At 38.1% G+C, this 18,051-nt stretch overlaps 1 protein-coding gene across 3 annotated transcripts in view; it reads left to right on the top strand.

Moving 5' to 3' along the window:
• Window positions 1-18,051, top strand: part of KIF16B (kinesin family member 16B) — a 165,065-nt gene that overhangs the window by 105,267 nt on the left and 41,747 nt on the right. For 2 of the 3 annotated variants that reach the window (XM_063316465.1, XM_063316451.1), the window contains 2 exons: window positions 6,727-6,849; window positions 8,048-8,137. In XM_063316465.1, the coding sequence (XP_063172535.1) occupies window positions 6,727-6,849; window positions 8,048-8,137 (213 nt within the window). Of the gene's footprint in view, window positions 1-6,726; window positions 6,850-8,047; window positions 8,138-18,051 lie in introns of those variants that run through there. The other variant, XM_063316459.1, reaches the window with a different exon arrangement.

Below are 18,051 nucleotides of genomic sequence, written 5' to 3'. Positions count from 1 at the left end.
ACAACTTTGCCCAGTGGAATATAATTTAAAAGAATAGGCTCATTTATGAAAACCAGAGAGTCTTCTAAAACAAAATTAATGTGTAAATAATTTCTATCCAAAAAAACGCTACTCTAACACAGGAGCACTTCCCATGTTGCATTTTGAGTATAATATTTCAAATCAGTGCCTTTGTGAAAAGTCCCCTAGGTAAAAAATATCTGTAGTGTATCCTTATTCCATGCTTCCCTATTTTTTTGAACATCTAATTTAATATATTTTAACAACTATTTTTGATTTATTATTTGTAAAAAAAACATTTTACATCCTCTTGTAGTAGAGGGGGTTCTGAAGCACTTAGGGCAGCTGTCCCATATCCATACATCAAAGGTATTACAACTCCAGACCCCATCTATTAAAAGCTGTCATCTTGTGGGACTGAAGAAGTGTGCCTTCTCTGTCATGGTCCCACCCCCTCCCCGAGAGATACAGATGGAATCCTCTCTCCTGGATTCCAGAAAGCCCTTAAGATCTGGCTGTGGCCCTAGGCCTGTGGTTAATTTATTTGTGAGGCCCCTGTTGTGGTTTCTTGTTATTGTCTGGGCTCTCTGTGATGTTTTATGTTTTTAACTTTTTATTGTTTTCGGATTTTGTAAGCCACCTAGAGTCTCCTGGAGTGGGCAGTCATTTAATCCTATTAATTGATCTCTGGAAGTGCTTGTCAAAGTGTGGTCTGCTGACCACAGATGATCTGTACAGGTCTATCAAGTGGTGTACAACAGCATCCCTCTTGTTCACCAGTCAGAACCCACTCAGAGCCTCAGTCCCTCTTCCATACGTTCACCAACAGTTAGCTGTCCTGAGGCCACTCCCTGCCTTAGACCTGACTCCACATATTCATCAAAAGGATGCTGGCCAGAGCTCACTTGCAAACCCATACTCCATGTCTCCATATATACTGCCAATCAGCTGGTCAGACCAGAGCTCCCACATTCACCATCAGCTAATTTGTGAAAATAGATTCCTGGTGGGAACTGGTTAATTGTACCAACAGAAGAGAATATACAGTATGTATATACTTGTATGTAGTTCAGGGTTGAACTGTGGAGTCCTTGGTGTTCTCTGAATTGTTAATTGTAGCATATTAATTATTAATTGTAGCATATTAATTGTTAATTGTAGCATATAAGCACTAATACATGTAGCAACCTAAGTGCAAAAATTCAGAACATTAGCAGTAGTGAACAGGACTCAAGTGCAGTTACCAACCATGACTCTACACATACCAAATGGAATTGTGGAACTGTGATCTAACAAAACTACCCCCAAAATAAGTGCAAATAGGCAATACAATGATGAATGTCTAAAAATGGAATTTTACTCAACTGGAGATCCATTCATCCTTAATCCATTAATATTCAGAGATTTCTATTCAAGAAGATTCTTGTCCAGAGAGTTTGCACTAAGAGTTATTGTTACTATGTCATAGTGTACATAAAATAATTCAAGTTGTAAATTAATACTTAAATTGGGATTAGTGGAAAAATACAATTGATAAAGGGCTTTAAAAATGGAGGAGATGAGAAGGTATACACAAATGCAGTCGTTGTCTTATTCACTGAAAAACATGAACTCCTGTGTTCTTAAAGAGAAAAATGTAGGGAAGTTGTGTTTGTATAATTAGACTGTGACCTAAGAATCCCCAAAGGCCCTCGAGAAGAGCCATGTTTTTATCTTCTGGAAGCCATGAAGTGGGACCTATATGCATTTCAGGAGGCAAGCTGTCCATGTTAGCTTTACCAGGTAGACCAGACAGGAAATACGACCAGATCAGCTAATTCTACTTTATTGTAAGATTACATTAACAGAACCTTACAAGTCTGAAAGTACAATTCTCCCATCTCCTTTACCCTTGAGAAATTAGGGAGGGCCTCTTCTGAGCCTCTTGACCCATGCACTATCCAGCTGCAGACTATACTGTCTCTTGTCTGACTGTTCCCTAGGCAGCATCTCTGGGACCTATCTCCTAAGGTCATTCCCACATGCCATCACATCTCCAGAGGAGGAGGGTATAATTGAGAACCTCTGCCACTAGGACTCCTTATACCTCCTGGTAAGTGGGGACTCTCAGAAGACCTTCCTGGTTATCTAAATAGGATGGCAGAAACTATTGGAAAAAAGTGGTCATCAGGATGCCCAGACCCTGAGCCATATAGGACTTTTTAGGTAGCAACCAGCACCTTGAATTGCATTTGGAAACTTACTGGTCACCAGTGCAGCTCATGCCAAAGAGGTATAATGTGGCAGTACCATGACTGACTACTGAGCACGTGTGCTGCTGCATTCTGGACCTGCTTAAGTTTCTGGGTGATCTTCAAGGGCAACCCCATGTAGAGTGAATCACAAGAGTCTAATCAAGAGATGATAAGGGTGTAAGCAACCATCTTCAGTCCATCCTGTTCCAGATAAGGCTGCAGCTAGTGCACCAGCTGAAGCTATGCAAAAACTCTCCTGGCCATGATCATTCTCTGCTCTTCAGGCCAGAGCTATGAGTCCAGGAGGACTCCAGATTGCAAGCCTGCTCTTTCTGGGGGAGCATGACTCCTTCAAGAGCCAGAAATGGTACAGTCCTGGAATTAGTCAGTCCATGAATCAACAGCCACTCTCTCTTGTTTGGGTTGAGTGAGCCTGTTTTTCCCCATCCAAACCCTGATAGCCTTCAGACATGAGGTCATGACTTTCACTGCACTTCCCAACAGGCCTGAGGTGAAGATGTATAGCTTTCGTTCTGCAGCAAAAGAATGATCTTGCTATTTTCAAGCTTTCATCCACCAGAATGTTAATTAAGGATTAAGGATCAATTAAGATTTGGCGTATTATTGTATACTATATATGTATAAATGTCTCCTCCCCATCACATCAACCCATCCCACCCGGTCGTGCAGAGAGGGCATGCTACGGACCCCGTCTGCAAGAGAATTCCATCTGGCGGGGTCCAGGAGGCGGGCCTTCTCTGCAATAGCCCCTGCCCTTTGGAATATCCTTCCCCCGGAAGTGAGGTTGGCTCCCACCCTCCTGGACTTTAGGAAACAGCTAAAGACCTGGTTCTGTAATTATGCCTGGGGCGGGAGAGAGAGTAGCATTCTTGGGGATGGTTAGTTCCTTAGAAGGACCCAGCTCTGCCTGCAAATCACAGAGAACTTCCAGCCATCGGGGTTTTTATCATATATATTTTATTGTGTATTATAGTGTTTTACAGTTTTATATTTTTATTTATGTTTTATTGTAAACCGTCCAGAGTCCCTTTTGGGAGATGGGCGGTGATAAATTTGATTAATAAATAAATAAAATACTGTGCTTCTCTGGTAGCAAATATAAAGAAAGAAGAATTTCTTTCTTTTCAAGGAACTTGGACTCTAGTAACCTCCAGTTTATAGCAGGTGTCCAAGGACAATTCCAACATAGTCCATGAGAGCAAGTTTCCATTAAGGCAAAACCTGGCATTCATTAACCCAAGAAAGAAGAGTCACTTTATGATAGAAACGTACATATGGAAAATTAAAAGCTCCTTCTAGGATAGTTCCCCAAAGGCAACCATTTAGATTTAGATAAATTAGTATTATCTAAGCGATCCGTTAATTTATTAATACTGCTATGAACGATTTAGGTTTATCAATGAACACTAATGTACCATCTGCAGAAAGAACTATGTATACTAAGAGTTCTTTATTTTAGAACAGGGGTCCCCAAACTCTTCAGCTCATTGACCCCTTCATGAAGTTTCAGATTGTTCCTCAACTCCAAACATTCATTATATGAAAATTAATAAATGCTACTTTAACTAATAGTACTATGAATAATAACAACAACCACCCCTTGGATAGTCCCATCGACCCTTGGGGGTCAATACCGATCACTTTGGAGAACCTGCAAGTTTAGAGGGATTCCCCAACTGAGAGCTAGAGTTGTATAGTGGTGGAGCAGGGAGAAGGGAGATCCAGGTTCTATCTACAGAAGCTCACTGGGTGACTTTGGGTCAGTCACTCTCAGTCCAACCTATATAACAGGGTTGCAGTGAGGCAGAAACTAGGTTTTGTATAGTGCTTAAATATAAATACATTAAAAAAAAACCCTAAAACAACTGAATACCATTAGTAGGAAGAAAGCCACAAATGAGGTGTGATCATTTATTGTAAGTGTGCTTATGTTACATTTTGAAGTGAAGATGGTTTATTTTAAAATCCAAACAAAAGTAACTCTGATATAAGAAAGTGTAATCTCTTTTAATAAATACCTCATATCAATTAAACTAACCTTATGCGTGTAAGCATTCATTGTTAAACTGAACTGAATACTGTAGTTTTACATGAAGATTATCTGTCTAAAATTGGATTGAGAATTTGATTAAAATACCCACCAATTATCAAAACATTGGAAGATAATCAGGACAAGATGTTTTAGACAATTATGAAATCCACCAATAGTATTTAAATTAGGAGCATAAGTATTAGCTGGAGGGAATTATGTTTTTCAGAAATTACCATAATGATAATGGCCTTCTACATCTGTTATCATTTTCAACACAAGGTAGTGCCGTTATTAAAAGGGCCACTTTTCTTTTTTATAAAACTACTAATATAAACCTCTCCCACTCAGTCTTTTAGCTGCCTAACCCTTATTATCAGCAGTTATATGTCTTGTAAAGGTGCAACAGCCTTGAACCTTGTGAGTTTAATAAGGAATTGTTTTCCTTTGTTATGGGTTTCTAGACCACTCAAATTCCATATCACATTATTCAAAGACACAATAATCCAAAGAAATAATCTATGCATACAAAATATTAAAAAGAAATGTTAACACACAGAAAATTTGGGAAGCCCAACTGGAGCATACTTTGTAAGCTTTAAAATCTTGGAAGCTCACAGTGATGATAGGTCTTTCAAACATCAGCCTTTGATTAGAAAAATAGAAAACGAGTTATAACATGTATAACCTTAGCATATTAACTAAAATGGAACAGGAGACAAATAAGTATAAGTTCAGAATAATTAATTTTCTGCACAGCCATTGTCATTCTTGCAGGATACTTTAAATCATTTCATTCATGTTTTTTTTTGAAAGAAGCCTTAGCAGGTCAATGGAGTTTCCTCTAAGATAAGCACAACCTTTATGTAATAAAAAAAATACCAGTGAAGGAACATCTGCCCATATATGAACCTGCCCTTTCTTTGAGATCCACCTGGCAGTTGTGTTCTGGCTTTCCCCACCTTTTTGAAATCAGATGGCTAACACTGTTGCCCTCTGTTGAGGGAATTCAGCTGGTGTCAATTCTTTTCTCTCTTCCCTTTTAGCCCCTAAGATTTTTCTACCCCTCCCAACCAGGTGTTTGATGTTTTAAATTTTAAATTCTCTTATGATTTAAAACTAATTTTGTTTTAAATAGTAATATAAGTTTTATATTATTTTACATTTGCATTTTTTATTTTGTTAAGTTTTTTTTTTAATTCTAAAACTGAAAGATGAATCTTTTGATTGGTAAATGTATATACTTGGTAAATATAAATTAGCACCAAGCACCTTTCCTGAGAAATGTTTACTCAGGCTGAAGTTGATGTTACAACTAATAGAACGATGGTATTCCTTATTCCCTGTGATAACACATTTCCAAGACTGTCTTTTTAGGATTTGATGTGATTACAAGAGTCACTTTTACAATAAATTTTCTCCTTGTTTAAAGCTGGTGGAATTGTTCTAGAGCTATAAACATTTCAGTGACATCTAATTTTGGCAAGCTGTCAGTGATGGATGTTACTCTAGACAATAAATATAAAAAATGACTATATAATTCTGTTGGTTTTGATCCTGCCCCTGGATTTCAAACATAAGCTTTTTCAATAAATGTTTAATGGGAAGCCTGTGTCTGTGTTCTTTTCTATACATGAACAACTTGGATGAGCTGTATAATATCTGGAAAGAAATCTAAAGATTCCACTCATCAGATCCTCTTGTTCCCAGTCAGATACAAAGTTAGGAATACAGGGAGCTTGATCTGCAGAGACTGTATTTTTGCTTCATGTTGAAATATTACCAGAATGTTACTGAATTACAGGATAACAAACTTCCTTTTTAAAGGAATTAAATGTTTGCAAAATTTCCAGATTCCTTAAAGTGTTGCTTGATATCTGCTATGTAATAATTTGATTTCTGGTTAATTTTCTGATCATAAAAGCTTCTGATTATGAATTGTATCCTGAACTATTCTACGCAAGAAAACACTTCTTTCATCTATAGTAGTTGAGGTCCAACAGAGTTCATGTTATCAGAACATTTTTTTTCCAGTGCTTCCTTTCCCCATATCACCTTCTGGTCTCAGAAGTTTGCCCAATCTCCAGAACAGGTATTCAGGGTGCTGCAGCAGGAAGAAATCTGGCTCCTTCTCGTCTACTGTTGGGGTTACACTATTAGTGCAATTTCTGCTATGCAGATTATGGATCCAAGCCTGTGTACATGTTTTTTACTTCTACTGAAGTTACATAAAGTATAAGCCTCAGTTTGCAGTGGTATTCTTCAGTAGCTGCTCTATATTTGAACGTAATGTTTGACCATTCATGAGAGAATTGTACTTCGCTTTCATATAAATCCTTACTTGTCTAACTAATCCTTATTTTATTTTTCTATTCTGGTTTCATACGATACTGTTTACGAAATGATGCAGTATTTAATTCCTGTTTAATATTCATTTGATAGCACATGTTCTGTCGCCCTGTTAAAACAAATCCCGATGACCTAAAGAATCCAGTTAAAATTAGTATTCCACGCTATGTCCTTTGTGGACAGGGAAAGGATGAGCATTATGAATATGAAATCAAGGTGAGGTATTTAAGTATTTTCCATTTTTGTTGGTGTGCATGATTTATGTACATATGGAACCTTTGCATGTTTCATACCTTCTTATGGAAAAGGTTCAGTTTGGAAAGTGAAGAGGGAGCTAGATTGTAATGCATAATTGTCCTTTAATTTCTCTCTTTGCTATCTTTGAGTGTGCCCATTCCTGGAACAGTAGTCATAAACTGTGAGTCAGGACCACTTCTGTTAAGGGGACTTTGAGTTGTATCTGGTGCCCTACTGGAAAGCATTTCTGCAAGTCAGGGCACCAGTTTGGCCCAGCCAAGTATGTCTCCTGCACTCCCCAAAACAGTGTTGAGGACAGTTACGGAGAGAATGGTTTAAATAGTTGAGGTGGGGAGGCTGAAGAAGTAAAACTGTACAAATAAGCAAACTGGAGGAGTATAACTAGAATATCTAAGATAGATGTAAGTGTACCATATTTACTAAGTGTAAAAGTTAAGCATATTCCCAAGAAACTTGATAAACTAGATACTATTCATATGAGATCAGCTTTATATTCTCCGTTGTTTTACTCCATTGAGTTTACTGTGTCATACCAATTCTCTTGCAGTGGCATCCAGAGTTGGGGAAAGGGGGAGAGACTGATGGCATCAGCTTTGCAGCATTGCACTGCATGCCTCATCCTTTTCTGCATGCCTCATGGCATCACACATACTGCCAGAAGGGGCAATTTCTTCTTTCAGCATTTTGAGGGAAAACAACAAGATCCTGTGGATGCTGCTATTCACTTGCAAATACTTGCTTGTTTAATTTACATGCACTGCATCAGTCAGTGCTGATGTGTGTATTTGTCATTGTATGATCTAATGCAGCAGCACCCCTATTCCATGCTGATTGCATAACTTATCCACATAATTGGCACTCTTTCTCCTGGTTGGGGAAATACCAATTGGTAAAAAGTCACAAAAATAGCCCTCCTTACAACAAATCCTGTACATTCTGCCCATAATCATAGAATTACCTCATGCGAAAGTGACTTCTGTCCTAATGCAACTACATATTCAGCCTCTCTCTGCAAACTGAAAATGTTGCTTTATACTACTCCAAGTCTAAATTTTGGTGTGTGAGTCATGTTTAGTCAGGGAAAATTATCCATTATAGGAAGCCTTTATGCTTCTTTCCTGTTAATTACATGCATTTTTTTACTCTTACATAACAGATATCAGTCCTAGATGAGACATGGGCTATATTCAGGAGATACAGCCGCTTTAGGGAAATGCATCAAACATTAAAATTAAAATTCCCAGAGGTAAGTTACTAATTAATTATAATATATAAATGTACGATTATTTCCTTTTGTTTTATACTGACAGCAAATACTGGTGAACTTTCTTATTTACTTTCTAAGTAGTTATTACATTTCTAGCAGAAATAGTTGGTGTGTGTGTGCGCGTATGTATGTATGTATGTAGGTATGTATGTATTTGGCAGTTTGGGTTTTATGTTGATGCTTATTTGGAAGAAAATTTTAAACAATTGCTATTCTGTGTTTTATGAGTTCCAAGATTTTCAAATCTTAGTTCCAAGATTTCCAATCTTTATACATTTCTTTAAAACCACCAGTTTTACAAAGACCCTTCAGAGATCTTTTTTGAAAATGAAAAAATTAGATCTGCTGTTTCACATTCATGGATGTGGGTTAAAGCCAGCAGGGTTTCCTGCTCCATTAAGTGAACTCTCCTGTAGGTTGAAGGAGGGGAAGATGAAGTTTTTCCTTTTCGTTTGTGGTCTTCAGCAACACTTCCCACTAACTGTGTTCCCAGCAATTTGGAGCCAATACCGTGGTGCCTGAAGAAATGGAGAAATAGCCAGAATTTGCCTTCCCACACTCACTCACTGTATGTGCCCATGAAAATCCAAGACACAGGGTTTTGTTCTTCACAGTTATGAATTAAAATCATTACATCTCTTCTTGTTGTTACTTGTTTTCTAAATCGTTGTTGTCTTTTATCCTAAAAGTCTCCATCTATAATTTTACGGGTTCTGCATATATGGATGTATATACTTCTGTAATTTATTACAATTATTACCCTTACAGTTCTTTTCTTTGAAGGAACATAGTTTCTCCTCCATTCTCTTCACACAGGTGCTTTATGAGATAGGTTCTGCTGGGAGCTAATAATCAGACTCAGGTCACTTACTGAGTTTCAGGTATGAGTGCAGGAGGGGAGGGAGGAACATAGATCTCCCCAATCCTAATATAATTCTCGAATCACTACATTATATTAATAAATATAATTAAATTACATCTGTACCATAGATGAATATTGCAGAGCCCAAGTAAGAATATGTATCCCACAATGCGACTCAGCCACAGTATATTGGTATTTTCATGTAGATTCTCTTTCCTGTCCCACCAGCACTACTCAAACATACATGGATAATATTTACACTTACATTGAGGATAATAGTTTATCCACCTAAATACTGCCATATCTTACTTCTGTCATTTATTGTGCAAGTCAACTCTGTATGTAAGAGTTCAGCAATATCTGTTGACCTGGCCATCTGAAGTTAAAACAGCACATTTTTCTTCACTACCAAGTCATATCCTCCATCTAGTTATCAATGTCAGTATAGCAGTTGATGATGGAAATGACTTCCTTTGTCTTTGTGAGCATGTTAGTTAAAACATGCAGGGCATAGCAAGAAAATGCCATCTTGGTTCCTTTGTTTTGTTTTGTTTTTCTGTTTTTGTTATTGTTCCTTGTTTTTAAATGTTTTTAATTACTGTTCATTAAAGATTTTAACAATAGTAAAAGATAACTCTTCAGCAAAGGATGGTTACCTTGTCGTGGTGCTGGAACTTGAGCACTTCAATGATGCCATGAGCTAAACCGTGAAGGGTCACCCAAGACGGGAAGGTCATGACAGGGAGGTCAGACTAAATGCAATCCCTGGGGAAGGTAATGGAAACCCACCCCAGTATTCTTGCCGTGAAAACTAAATGGATCAGTACAACCAGAGATATGTCGGTATACCATCGGAAGATGAGACCCCAAGGTCGGAAGATGGTCAAAATGCTACTGGGGAGGAACAGAGAATGAGTTCAACTAGCCCCAGACGTGATGATGCAGCTAGCTCAAAGCCGAAAGGATGGCCAGCGGCCGACGGTGCTGGTGGTGAACGGCGAATCCAATGTATTAAGGATCAACACACCATTGGAACCTGGAATGTAAGATCTATGAGCCAGGGCAAATTGGATGTGGTTATTGGTGAGATGTCAAGATTAAAGATAGACATTCTGGGCGTCAGTGAACTGAAATGGACTGGAATGGGCCACTTCACATCAAATGACCACTTCACATCAAATGACCACCAGATCTACTACTGTGGACAAGAGGACCACAGAAGAACTGGAGTAGCCTTCATAATTAATAGTAAAGTGGCTAAAGCAGTGCTCGGATACAATCCAAAAAACGATAGAATGATCTCAATTCGAATTCAGGGCAAGCCATCTGACATCACAGTGATCCAAATATACGACCCAACCACAGATGCTGAAGAAGCTGAAGTAGAGCAGTTCTATGAGGATCTGCAGCACCTACTGGACAACATGCCTAAAAGATGTTATTTTCATCACTGGAGACTGGAATGCTAAGGTGGGCAGTCAAATGACACCTGGAATTACAGGTAAGCATGGCCTGGGAGAACAAAACGAAGCAGGACATAGGCTGATAGAATTTTGCCAAGACAACTCACTCTGTGTAACAAACACTCTCTTCCAGCAACCTAAGAGATGGCTTTATACATGGACTTCCCCAGATGGACAACACCGAAACCAGATTGACTACATCTTTTGCAGCCAAAGGTGGCGGACATCTATACAGTCGGTAAAAACAAGACCTGGAGCTGACTGTAGTTCAGATCACGAACTTCTTCTTGCACAATTTAGGATCAGACTAAAGAGATTAGGGAAGACCCACAGATCAGCTAGATATGAGCTCACTAATATTCCTAAGGAATATGCAGTGGAGGTGAAGAATAGATTTAAGGGACTGGACTTAGTAGATAGGGTCCCAGAAGAACTATGGACAGAAGTTCGCAGCATTGTTCAAGAGGCGGCAACAAAATACATCCCAAAGAAAGAGAAAACCAAGCAGGCAAAATGGCTGTCTGCTGAGACACTAGAAGTAGCCCAAGAAAGAAGGAAAGCAAAAGGCAACAGTGATAGGGGGAGATATGCCCAATTAAATGCAAAATTCCAGAGGTTAGCCAGAAGAGATAAGGAATTATTTTTAAACAAGCAATGCGCGGAAGTGGAAGAAGACAATAGAATAGGAAGGACAAGAGACCTCTTCCAGAAAATTAGAACCATCGGAGGTAAATTCCAGGCAACAATGGGTATGATCAAAAACAAAGATGGCAAGGACCTAACAGAAGAAGAAGAGATCAAGAAAAGGTGGCAAGAATATACGGAAGACCTGTATAGGAAGGATAACAATATTGGGGATAGCTTTGATGGTGTGGTCAGTGAGCTAGAGCCAGACATCCTGAAGAGTGAGGTTGAATGGGCCTTAAGAAGCATTGCTAATAACAAGGCAGCAGGAGACAACGGCATCCCAGCTGAACTGTTCAAAATCTTGCAAGGTGATGCTGTCAAGGTAATGCATGCTATATGCCAGCAAATTTGGAAAACACAAGAATGGCCATCAGACTGGAAAAAATCAACTTATATCCACATACCCAAAAAGGGAAACACTAAAGAATGTTCAAACTATCGAACAGTGGCACTCATTTCACATGCCAGTAAGGTAATGCTCAAGATCCTGCAAGGTAGACTTCAGCAATTCATGGAGCGAGATTGCCAGATGTACAAGCTGGGTTTAGAAAAGGCAGAAGAACTAGGGACCAAATTGCCAATATCCGCTGGATAATGGAAAAAGCCAGGGAGTTTCAGAAAGACATCTATTTCTGTTTTATTGACTATTCTAAAGCCTTTGACTGTATGGACCATAACAAATTGTGGCATGTTCTTAGTGGTATGGGGATACCAAGTCATCTTGTCTGCCTCCTGAAGAATCTGTATAACGACCAAGTAGCAACAGTAAGAACAGACCACAGAACAATGGGCTGGTTTAAGATTGGGAAAGGAGTACGGCAGGGCTGTATACTCTCACCCTACCTATTCAACTTGTACGCAGAACACATCATGTGACATGCTGGCCTTGAGGAATCCAAGGCTGGAGTTAAAATCTCTGGAAGAAACATTAACAATCTCAGATATAAAGATGATACCACTTTGATGGCTGAAAGCGAAGAGGAACTGAGGAGCCTTATGATGAAGGTGAAAGAAGAAAGTGCAAAAGCTGGCTTGCAGCTAAACCTCAAAAAAACCAAGATTATGGCAACTAGCTTGATTGATAACTGGCAAATAGAGGGAGAAAATGTAGAAGCAGTGAAAGACTTTGTATTTCTAAGTGCAAAGATTACTGCAGATGCTGACTGCAGTCAGGAAATCAGAAGACGCTTAATCCTTGGGAGAAGAGCAATGACAAATCTCGATAAAATAGTTAAGAGCAGAGACATCACACTGACAACAAAGGTCCGCATAGTTAAAGCAATGGTGTTCCCCGTAGTAACATATGGCTGTGAGAGCTGGACCATAAGGAAAGCTGAGAGAAGGAAGATCGATGCTTTTGAACTGTGGTGTTGGAGGAAAATTCTGAGAGTGCCTTGGACTGCAAGAAGATCAAACCAGTCCATCCTCCAGGAAATAAAGCCAGACTGCTCACTTGAGGGAATGGTATTAAAGGCAAAACTGAATTATTTTGGCCACATAATGAGAAGACGACACCCTGGAGAAGATGCTGATGCTAGGGAGAGTGGAAGGCAAAAGGAAGAGGGGCCGACCAAGGGCAAGGTGGATGGATGATATTCTAGAAGTGACGGACTTGTCCCTGGGGAAGCTGGGGGTGTTGATAACTGACAGGAAGCTCTGGCGTGGGCTGGTCCATGAAGTCACGAAGAGTCGGAAGCGACTAAACGAATAAACAACAAAAGATAACACAAACCAAAATCAAAGAGAAAGGAAAGGAAAGGAAGGATTAAAGAAGTGACCTCTGATCTTCTTTACAACAAGTACAAGAGATTTAGTATTTCTCTACCCTCTTTCATAGTACATTACATTAATCACTTATTTCCATATCTCAACCGTTAATCATCCACAAATCCAAAAATCATTAACATTTCTGTCAGTATCAGCAAATAGTCCATAAAGAATTCCCAGAACTTTATAAAAGTATTTCTTGTTTTAATCTGATCAAACAAGTCAACTTTATATTCTTCTTCTGCTCCTAACATTCTTAATCTTTGCTTCATTAAATGCTGTCATAGGATTTGATCTCCATCCAAATTTTCTTTCTCCCATCTCAGGAGTGTCTTCATGGCTTTAACAGCCCTCTTTTATAAATCCACTAATGAGTCATTACCCAGGTCATTTTTTATCTCTTGGCTTATCATTTGTATTTCCACTTTAGTTTTCATCTCTGTCTTATAGTCCATAACTTCTGCATAGTCTGGAGTTTGTTTTACCTCTTCATACTGTCAATCTATAAATTCTTCCAAATTAAATTCTTCCAAGTTATTTACCTTTCATTGCTTCTTTAAGTTCTCTCTTAAATAGTGCATTTGCATTCGCAGATAATGTTGCTGTCATTGTAGCTGCAAGCTTTCAATTTCTTCAAAAATCCTTTGAAATGTCTCCAATGTAATACCTTTTTCTATCACTTTTGCAAGTTTCATGGCAGGTCGTCATATTCAAAAGTAAGAATGAGGCTTTTTCTTTTCTTTTCTTCCCCCCCCCCCCCGCTGTCTGGAATCTTTAATCCCCTCTAGTGTCCCCTTTCTGTAATCATATATTCTGTCTCAAATTTCTTTTGCTTCTTTGTTTTAAAGAATCAGCTAATCATCTCTTTCCTGAAAGACTGAACAATTTATGTTCCCATGACAATACTGTTTGTTTTTAATTATTTCAAAAGTCTTAAAGCAAAAGTCATAATATTTCAAATATTGAATCAAATATTTCAGATTTGTCTTGTCCCTTAGTTCATTTCAAACTTTCTTGAATTAAATCCTTATCTAAACTTTTTGCTGTTTACTTTGTATTCTTTAAATTGTTAATTTTTTTTCCTTTACTCTGGAATGAAGGATCACACACCTGGTAGTTTTTCAAACTGGTTGCTTGAAAGATCTCTTTCAACTTTAAAATAGTTATCTTCCAAAAGTGTTTAGAAAGTGAGGTTTGACAAACCCAGTGTCCATATAGGTTCCGCTGCTGTTGAGAGTTTGATGGCTTCCCTCATCTCCCAGTATTCAAACCCATGAGTTAACCGCTGTCCTGCCGTGTCCTCGCAAGGAGCAGCCATCTGGTGCACAAGTGTGTGATCTCTCTTCTCCTGATCTGGAGAGGTTCTGTTGGACCAGGCTTGTTGCTGGTCCATTGGTCTTGGCTGCAGCATTGCCTCTGTTCCTTTAGAGACATCTTAGCTCCCCATTCCCTTACTTGGTTTTTAACCATTTCTAAATTACCCAGAGTCACTGGCGGTCAGGCAGCTTATAAATTTAATATATTGTTGCTGTTGTTGTTACTATTAACATGTACTAACTCAAGAACAATCACATTCAGTTTTATGTGATACCTTCATTGTAGAAATCAACATTTCATGTCTCTATCCTCACATTCCTGGAAACTGACAATTTTCTGATTTGGTTCTGGTTTATGGATGTAGAAATATGTAGTAGTTTCAGATTTGCATGTATTTGTAAATAGTGTGACAAGGAATATTTCTCCTTCAGTGTCATCTGCATGAATTCTAACCTTTGACATCTATTGATTTTGTTTTGTTTCTTTGTACATAGCAAGATGAAATGCAATTTCAGTATCTGCCTGATGTCTGTGTGTGTATATTTATTGGTCTTTTTTAAACCCTAAGGAAGTCTCATTGCACTGAATAAAATTTAATTTTAGCATGTTGCTCTAAAATGTGAGAGAGTGGTTTGAGTTTCTGTCACTATGCCAGAATCAATAATAATGACTTAAAATTAACTTTAATCGAAGCTTCCAAAAACACAAGCCAGAATTGGTGGTTGACTGTGGTTTCTTTTAAACAATTATTCTTTGTTTGATTGTAAGAACAAACTAGGGATTGTAAAAACTGAATCTTAGATTTTTTTTTAGATTTTTTTTTATCCTGTCTTTAATATTTTTATAAATAACCCAAGGCAGGGAACATACTCAATACTCCTTCCTCCTCCTATGTTCCCCACAACAACCACCCTGTGAGGTGGGTTGGGCTGAGGGAGAGGGACTGGCCCAAGGTCACCCAGCTGGCTTTCATGCCTAAAGCAGGACTAGAACTCACAGCCTCCTGGCTTCTAGCCAGATGCCTTAACCACTAGACCAAAGTGGTAAAAGCCTCCCAGCCAAGTAAAAGAAGAAAGAAATGGAAGCACATTAGCTCAAGATCCTTCTTGGCTTCTCAGGAATTGCGTATCATTAAATCCCAATAAGCATTGTGTCCTGGGGTTGTGAATATTTCCAAAATGATTCAGAAGAAATGCTTCAGAGCTTTCATGAACACAGCACTTCTCTGCTCTTCATTAAAGCAGCAACAAACGAACAACAAAGAAATGCTGTCCTTAGATGTATGGTAATCCCCGTTTAGCGACCACAGTTGTAACCGACAACTTGGTCACTAACTGGAAAATCACATGACTGCAACTGGGCTTATGACCTTACTTCCCCTTCAGTCATTAAGGGAAGTGACAGGGTTGCTAAGTGAAAAATCACATGACCACAACTTAGGATTTTACTTCAGCCTTCCATACTGTACAGTATTAACTCTGCTTCTTGCAAGTGAAAATGCACACCAGTTGCAAAGCATGTAAATGGCAATCACATGACCGTGGGATGCTGTGACAGTCATAAATGCAAGGATTGGTCGCAAAGTTATTTTTTAGCACTGTCATAACTTCAAACAGTCGCTGCATGAGGCAGTCGGTAAGCGAGGACTACCTGTAATCCAAAGCACTTCTTAATCATGTTTGAAGCATATGCGGCTCTCTGAACTAAGCCTCTTTTTGAGATATTTCAAGAAGCCTGTCAACAGCAGTTATGAAGAAGTCAACCAATAGACTGATCTGCTTAAGTATAAAAATAAACAATTGCTATAAAGAATTCATGGCTAACTTGAACTGGAACTCCCATCAGCTGTTATAATTAGTCATGCATTACTCCTCCCTGATACAAACCAATTTATCAGGTTTGAAATAATAAAGTATAACAATTGTTAATATTCCACAAGCTTAAATATTGCATTATGTTCTATAAATGCTCTAGGGCATATTGTGGAACCTGTTTAGCCTGATTAGCACAAAATGCAATCTGACCTGTGCTGATAGTGTTTTAATCCTTTATTGCCAGTGTTTATAATCAAGCAGTTACATTACTACCATATGCTTCATTTTGAAGATGCTGGATTGATGATTGTTCTAATACACCCACCTGGGGTGGGGGTGTGAAACAATCCAAATTCTGAAAATCCATAGCATTATTTCAGCAAGACTGTGTTTCATAGTTAATCTTCTAAACTCTGTTATACTTACTAGGAACACAAAATCTATCTTCGTTTAACATGTAAAATACCCTATAGAAGTGAATCTATAGCACATTAGTTCTATTTGTTGCTGTAGCCTCACTGTTCTGAATTTAAAGTTACATATCATATCTCTGAACCACACTTCTAAAAGAATATATTTCTTCGTTGGGAGGGTAAAATCCTAACACTTTGGAAAAAGTAAACTGCTTTCACCTTGCAATCTAACACTATTAAATTTTGCAGTAAATAATTTGGTTGAATGGTCCACATAAATCATGTAAATGAATTGATATTGATACCAAATTAATTAATCAAAATAGGGTACATCCTAATATGATTCTACTTGGGATATCATAGGTGTAGATACTAAACAATGGAGACATTATTAATTATGCATTGGACATTAAATCATAACTAGTTGTCTACTGGGCACTTTAAAGCTCAATATTTCTTGACATTGTAGTATGTTATATATTAGTGATACTTCACAATATAGTTCCAATGCCAAAAGTTCAATGGGTATGGTCACTGTAAAATCAACACTTCAAATAGGGTGAGTTACATATAAAAATAAGTAATATAGAGGAGAAAATTAAGATGATGTTATTGATTATAAGGATGCACACTGTCATCCTTTAAAGAAACAATTCACTGAGTCAGTGAGTGCCTTTTTTTTAAGCATGTCTATTCCTTTTTCAGTTTTAAAATGAGGTTTAATGAAATACGTAAAGAAGTTAAAAGTCTAGAATGGCCTTCCCACAAATTCAATTATGTGACAGTTCAGATATGCTAGTAATTATTTGCATAAATCTCGTAGCATTTTGAAAGAAACACAGTTTTGGAGTTGCTGGTTTTATGTCTGCAGTAACTCTGTCTTATGGGTCCCTAGATAACAAGGATTCATGCATTTACAAATATTTTTCTCAGCAATCCATTCAGATTACTAATTCTCTAAATATGGTGCAAGATTTTAAAGGTCAGTTTTGAAGACTGAAATTAAGACTTGTATTCATGAAAACCCACTTGTTTTAGGCACTATTAGGAATACAGTATTAACCTGAAATGAAGGTGCATCTGAATTTAAAGAGATTCCCTAGAACAAAAAAGAGTAGGTTATTTATTCTGTCTATCAACAACAGTCTTGTAAAAAGGGCAGTTTATGCAGCTAGCCAACCTAGGGTTTTTAACTCGATTTGAAACCAGTCCTGGAGAAGTTGACACCCTCATAAATATGTATGAAGACAGTTGAGTGTGTGTATGTGATTAGACATAAAAGAAGATAATCTGCAAAAAAGGGAAGGCAAGAACCAAAACTAGATTAATAATAGCTGAATTAATATCTTCCAATTAGAATTAATTGCCAGTAAGGTAAACCATTTATAAAATTGATTCTCTGTCCGTATATACATACTGAAATAATTATGTCACGAACTCACATGCTTCTCCCTCCATCCAGCAGAAGCAGCCCTCAAGAAGGGGGATCAAGATGAGATTAAGGGAGAGGGAAGCTGCACTGGGAAGTAAGGAAAAGAGAAAAGAGAGAACAAAACCAGATGGAGAGGAA

Source organism: Candoia aspera, chromosome 1 (assembly GCF_035149785.1).
Source record: "Candoia aspera isolate rCanAsp1 chromosome 1, rCanAsp1.hap2, whole genome shotgun sequence".
Classification (NCBI taxonomy): Eukaryota; Metazoa; Chordata; class Lepidosauria; order Squamata; family Boidae; genus Candoia; species Candoia aspera.
Note: the sequence above shows the minus strand (reverse complement) of the source record. Positions and strands in the feature narration are given on the sequence as shown.